This window comes from Pinus tabuliformis, chromosome 1_1, assembly GCF_031772625.1.
Source record: "Pinus tabuliformis cultivar Carrire ecotype Pingquan chromosome 1_1, CPIR1, whole genome shotgun sequence".
Classification (NCBI taxonomy): domain Eukaryota; kingdom Viridiplantae; phylum Streptophyta; class Pinopsida; order Pinales; family Pinaceae; genus Pinus; species Pinus tabuliformis.
Window position 1 is genome coordinate 669,865,199 of NC_142297.1, and position 7,403 is coordinate 669,872,601.

General features: G+C 32.6%; 1 protein-coding gene across 1 annotated transcript; it reads right to left on the bottom strand.

Annotated features, from left to right (window-relative positions):
* Positions 1-6,844: 6,844 nt before the first annotated feature.
* Positions 6,845-7,195, bottom strand: LOC149215183 (DUF724 domain-containing protein 6-like). The gene has a single exon (XM_089389649.1). The coding sequence runs from the start codon at positions 7,193-7,195 to the stop codon at positions 6,845-6,847; it is 351 nt and encodes a 116-aa protein (XP_089245775.1).
* Positions 7,196-7,403: the final 208 nt, after the last annotated feature.

A 7,403-nucleotide genomic window follows, 5' to 3' on the forward strand; every position in this document is an offset into this window, starting at 1 on the left:
TACAACATTAAATAAAAAGATAAAATAAAACTTTAAAAATTAAAGTAAAAACCAATTCTTTTTTATAAAGAAAAAACTTTCAATCATTCATTTTTAATACACATCTTCATATATATATATATATATATATATAATTAATTTACAATAAATAATTTCAACAACAATATAATAAAAAATAAATTTAGACAATATTATCTAATGAAATAATTTTTTACTTCAATTTAAGTAAATATAACTCTTCGTTCCGTATATTAACTTCTCCACACTTAAAAAACTATTTACAATATTAACAATAAACCAAACCCTAACCTTCTAAATGGTGAATTTGATCTCCTCATTAAATTGAACACACATAACATTAATCTGACCATTCCTTTGAAAAAAAAAAACTACTTACAATATTAACAATAAATTGTTATTAGGTGAATTTGTTCTCTTCATTAAATTGAACTCTCATAGCATTAATCTCACCATTCTTTTTCAAAAAATCCACTTTTAAAACCTGCATTAAGAAAAACAAAACAAAACAACAAGTCCTTACTCATTATGAATATGTAAATTAAATATTAAATCAAATGATATTGAAGAGTAAAAAAGCTCATAGAAATATGTATTGAAACTCCAACACTTATATGGAGGAGATTTCACTTATTAGAGCTATATTAGCATTTGCACCAGATGTTGCAAAGGAAACGCCGTAAGGCATAAACTGAGGAATAATTTTGACATGTAAATAGTTATTTAAAATAAGAATTAACAAAGAAAATTGCATGCAAAAGTGGAAGATAAAGCTAAATATTTACATTATCTAAAGTTTAGAGATAGTATAATTTAAAATAAGAATTAATAAATTGTAACAAATTCTATTTATAGATTAAGAATATTCATAATAACATGATAATAAATATTTTGATGATCATTATAACTTGATGCTTATAGGTATTTACGAGTCATACTAATTTATAGTTTCAAATTAGCCATTTAATTTATATGACAATGCTAGTTTATAATTCAAAATAAAACCAAATTTTGATGTCGTGAATTTATATGTCAAAATTAATATAAAATAATAATAAAACAATAATGTGGGAAGTATATACAAAGTAAAGGATGAGATTTATTTCCTAAGTATTTTTACTCTTATACTTTTAATTAAATAATTTTTTATATAAATAAGTGAGTTATGGTTTTTTTTGGGCTTCTGGTATTGATAAGTCATCGTATTGGCCTATAGTAATAGATTAAGAATTTCCATGATAAAGTGAGAATAAATGTTTTGATGATCATTGTAACTTGATGTGGGAAGTAAATACAAAGTAAAGGATGAGATTTATTTCCAAAGTATATTTTTTCTTTTCTTTTAATTAAATATTTTTTATATAAATAAGTGAGTTATGGTTCTTTTTGGTATTGATAAGTCATCATATTGGCTTATAGTATTGTATTGGCCTATAGTTTCTAATTAGCCATTTAATTTAGATTACAATGCTCATTTATAATTCAAAATAAAACCAACTAAATTTTGATGTATATATTAAAACTAATATAAAATAATAATCAAAAAATAATATTAGCTAACATAATTTTTTTTTAAGACTCTTAAGACAAATATGTTCATATTGTTCACCCCAAAAAATTTGAACACGAAATCTGGGCTACCAAACTTCTCGGTCACCAATCAAAATGCCTTACCTGACGTCCTCGCATAAGCAATTTTAGTTCAAATAAACTCATACATTAGAAAAATTTACTCCACATTTTGCTTCAAGTAAAATTTTATTTCACTTTATTGGACATGCCTCTACATAATGTCAACGAACATCGTCAACTAGAGCGCAAAACTCAGAGACAACAACGAATTTACCGATGTTCTCAATCATTTTAATAATGATCCAAAACATATTTATTAGACTGTTAAGACATTATATGTTCATATTGTTCGCCCCAAAAAAATTGAACACGAAATCCAGGCTACCAAACTCCTCAGTCACCAATCAAAATGCCTTACCTGACCTCCTCACATAAGAAATTTTAGTTCAAATTAACTCATACATTAGAAAAATTTACTCCACATTTTGCTTCAACTAAAATTTTATTTCACTTTATTGGACATGCGTCTACATAATGTCAACGAACGTCGTCAACTAGAGTGCAAAACTTAGAGACAACAACGGATTTACTGATGTTCTCAATCATTTTAATAATGATCCAAAACATATTTATTCTTCCAATTTTACAATATTATTATTAATAACAATAATTTGAGATCCAAATTTTTTTCTCTTACAAAAAAGAAAAAAAAAAATCCACTTCTTTTACCTGCTTTAAATACACTGTTCAGAAAAAGAAAAAGGAGGAGAATATTACCTGAGTAAAGCTTTGATCTATCAACTCCAATTTCCACTTCTTCATGATTTCTAATTCACTTCAAGCTGCCTTAGGATTTTATGTAGCCATGCAATGATCATGGATATGAAACGCAGACAAAATTGAAAAATAAAATGCGGTGCACCGGAAAACAAAAAACACAGAAACATCACATACAATCCAACAGCAACTTAAACATGCAAAAAGAAGAAATCTAAACTAGCCAATTCAAAAAAAGGAACATGAAAACGAACAAAATAAAACAGGTGTAGCATGAAAGTAAAGAAAATGGGTATTCTAGACAAAAACCCAATGATGTAAAGTGTATCAGATCCATAGCCATGGAGGATTATCAATGAAAATTCCATGAAAATACGGTGACAACATTTAGGCTTGATACAAGTCCTTATCTTATGAACTGGTTCTAAGCAAAAGCAAAACCAACCTTGTGAAATCAGATCGAAAGGCCACAGAAGAGATTTCCTTACTGATTCATTGAGAAAGGGGAGACAGGTCACAAGATTGTTGTTCTCTTCTCTCTTGTTGATTAACAAATTGGAGGGCTTTATATCACGGTGAACAATTTTGTTATGGTGCAGGTAATGCAAGCCCTTGAGCACTTGCCTGGCAATCTCAGCCAAATAGTGTTGTTGGATTTTCTTGTGGGCTTGAAGAACCTGCGCAAGGGTACCACCCTCCATGTATCGAACACAAAAGAGATCTCTCCTCCTCGATCGAATATAACATAACACTGCATGATTTGTGGAGAATTCGCCCTTTAGAGAATCTCCATTTCCCTCATTATTTGCTTTCTGTACTTAGTGGCTTGCCTTTGCGAATTGTTATAATAAGCGAGAACAGTAATGACAGCTTTATTCACTTGAAAACCTAGGTATGTTTGGGCGATTTCTTTCATGTTAAGCAATACCATTGAAGAGATTTCCTCGACCACAAAGATTTTCTCTTCTCCCTTAAAAGTCACTTGGATCAATGGCTTATCATTGGATTTGCAAACAATAGAAAAGGGCCAAAAGGGTCTTATCAGCTTGGACAAAAGAATCGGAGAAATGCTTGTCAATCAACCTCTTGGCATCGAAAATAGTGTTCGCAAGGTTGAAAGTGACTTGATTCTTGGCAAGCTCTCCGATGAGGCAATCATTTTCTGTGAAGGCAATCATGGAAGGAGTAATCTGATTGCCCTAATCATTGGGAATGATATCCACTCTGTGATGATAACCATCCCAAACACCCACACAATTGTAAGTGGTTCTAAGATCGATGTCGATACCCTTGCCATTGGGATTATGAGGGAAGGCCATGGATGGATATTTTGATCATTTAACAAGACTGAATGTAAATTATTCTCTAGCAACATAAATCCTACCAGAAATTATGCAGTAACCTCTTTCCTCAGAGAGCCTCCAGCAACATAAATCCTCCCAGAAATTACACAGTAACCTTTCATTTTCAGAGGCATCGACTCATCTTTGGCACTGATTTATAGATTTTATACCAATACTGTCTTTTTATCTAATTTTCACATAGACTATCATCAAACCTTCTTGGCTCCCTTGTCCCAACACAGATTATTTATCTCTAGGGAGAGGAATAACTATCTTATAAATGTTTTACCATCTACCTAGGCCTTCATCTAGCACACAATTTACCAAGTCATTCATGGTAAAACAAAACATTCACAGCTTTTACCGAGGGTTTTTACAAAAACATATAATTCATATGTTCAAGTGGGCTAGCTTTGTTCGAGTGGGCTAGCAAACCAAGATAACCAAGATTCAAATAATTCATCTATTAAAGAAACCCAAAAGTTAAATATTTTATGATTTTTGTGTTTTTTATTAAAATGAGTTAATAAGTGGAAATATATAAAATACTATAAACTAACAAAACCCTAAAGATGAACCAAGGGAATTGAAATCAACATCCGTGAATGCCCTGGCACTAGATAGATAGGAAGTTGGAAGTTGCAGCGGATAGATAGGAAGTTCGAAGTTGTATCTGATGGCTTGGAGTTGATGTCCTTGAATTGCAATGGGACTTTATTTAATTGTAATAAGATTTCTTGCATATCATTACCATTATTTTGCATAATTTTTCTCATAAACATTTTGAGATATCAATAAAGATTGACCATTTATCATTATTCTACATAATTATTTTGTTAATTATTCCGAGTAACCCCTCTCAAGACAGACCTCAACCTTCATTGGCTCAATAATATCCGAGTAACCCCAACCTTCATTGGCTCAATTTCCTCATGGATGATAATTGGAATTTGCTCTTATTGGAATAATAAGATCCCATTTTAAAGCAAACACACATTTCAACTATTAGGACAATAAATCCAAACTCATAACATAGCAAAGAAAATGATTAGCAGAATTGTTTAAAAAGGTACAATGTTCCACAAAATATGTACTCCTTTTAAAACCCTAATGTTATAACCCTAATGTTATCAACATACAATTCTATGAGAAATTAGATCGAGGGGTTTCTTAATTACTTTGCAAGATCTTAATTACTTTGCAAGATTGTTGTAGGTAGTGGTAACCCTTTAGGTAGAACGAGGTTCATTGGATAACAACCTCTTTTATCGTCACTTTGTGTTTGTCTCAAGTGATATTCAATTAAAGCGAAGAGCATTAAGCATATTAAGTCGCTCCCAGCTTATGGTGCTAGTATACAAGCAACTTCCACTTGTGCCCTTCACTCATATTTTCCTTTATGTCATACATGCTGGCAATTATTCTCCATGGAAATTTCACAGTCATCTATCTGGCTATTGGTTCTCTCAAGGCATTCTTCATTGGATTCCCTTGACATTAGAATCAGCTCTCATCTTTTTGATTTTGAAGAATTTAACCTTCTGGCTTCTCCAATAGTTTTTGGATTCTGTAATTCATAGCCCATAGGCGACTCTTTGTAATTTCTTTCTTCATCGACCATTTTGCTCGAATCTCTTTCAGGAGAAAGAAGAGGTCAATATCGTTTTCTTTCTGGTAGTTCAGATCCATTACATTGTTCCAAGTTTCGGGAATTTTTTAACGTTCTCGTTTACGAAGAGGCATAATATATGTAATGACTCTCAGATTTTCCCTTTCACAAAAAATTGTGGAATTATTGCCAACATCTTCTTGTGTATGTGGAGGTACAAATTTTGCAATTTCCTTCAGCTTCTTTCCTGCACAAGAAATTCTTGGATGATCACCTGTATCTTCTTGTATATCTCGAGTTACAATGCTTACAACTAGCCTCTACTTTTTCCTTCCACGACATGAAATTTGGAATTATCCCAACAAGATCTATTACCTCAGCGCTGACATTCTACATCCTCGTCCTTATCACCTGTATCTTCTTGTATATCTCGAGTTACGATTCCTGCAACTAGCCTCTACTTTTTCCTTCCACGACATGAAATTTTGGAATTATCCCCAACAAGATCTATTAGCTCAGAGCTGACATTCTGGATCCTCGTCCTTCCACGACCTTGATGAGATAATGGATGACCTCGATGAGATTCTACAATAACATGTGCTTCATTGGGAAAAGATAACCCGTGCTTCATTGGGAAAAGATTTCTTACGAGTTGTGTCCATGGTTACTTGCTCATTGTTTGGGTCTCTGTCCTAAAGAACAAAGATGAACATTACCTTTTTGCTAAAATTAAATTATAATATAGGGAGTCCATAATATAGGGAGTCCAGGTCAATCCAATTAGTGCAAGCATATGGTTCTCTAGATAGTAATAGTGGAACCATAATGATGGTGCATAAATTTCAAATTCCATCAAAATGTTTCCACTCATTGTTATCATAACTGTAGGATAATTAGTGAAGATGTAATCACTTGGTAGCTACATTCAGTTGTTAAAAAAATTATAAAGATGTACTTAAAGATGAAATTTTAAAAATTTGAATTAATTGAATTTTAATTTATAAAAAAAAAAAAAAAAATACAAATTTTAATGTAAAATTGTCCATTTATTTCTATTTGTACGTTAATTTTTCCAAATATAGAAAGGAAACCCTAACCTAACCTTATATCTACGTTGTTGGAAGAGGTCAAGATAGGCTTGAACGGTATTTGAATCTTGAGAGTTCTTTGTATCAATATAACATCCTTCTAGTTATTATTTCTATAATGATTAGGAAGCCTAAGGGTTTCCTACGAGATATTTTATTTTATGGACCCATATTCCATAATGATTAGGAAACCTAAGGGTTTTTTAGGAGATATTTTATTTTATTGATAATTTTTTAGATGAAATTTTGTTTCCTAGGTAATGTGAGTTTTAAGAGTTCTATGGATGTTGTCTAATGGTTAGGAGGGGAAGTTTGGTCCCCATAGGTCTTTCCATCAAAGTGTTTCCACTCATTGTTATCATAATTGTGGGATAATTAGTGAAGATGTAATCACTTGGTAGCTACATTAAGTTGTTAAAAGAATTCTAAAGATGTAATTAAAGATGAATTTTAAAAATTTGAATTAACTGATGTAAGTAGACCGCCTCCTCCGAGGGAATGAGTCTGATAATGACACCACGCCACCAGCAATTGTTCTCATAAGCCTCTACAGCGTCCCCGCCTGAGCAGTGCAGAGGGAACGCCATGTGTGGTGGAATTGGCCTCAAATGGCTGGGGCACACGTCCTCCACCAGGAGTTGTCCAGCTTGAGTTACAATCTTGTCATAGCATATCTTGCAAAGCCGACCCTCTTCGTTCACGCTGACAATAACTCCCTCGAACCAAGCCCCGCGATATTCATTCTCACTGCGGCACGCCTCAACCCTCATACCTTCGCTCCATTCCATTGTGTCAGCTGACCTAATTATTTTTCTTCTGCTCGCTCCAAACTAACCAGAATAACCCTCGTCTCCCTCGCTTTTTTATATTACAAGATCCTCATATTACAGTACCCCTTACTTGGATCAAGGGCTTATCATTGGATTCGCAAACAATAGAAAAGGTCCAAAAGGCTCTTATTAGCTTGGACAGAGGAATTGGAGAAACGCTTGTCAA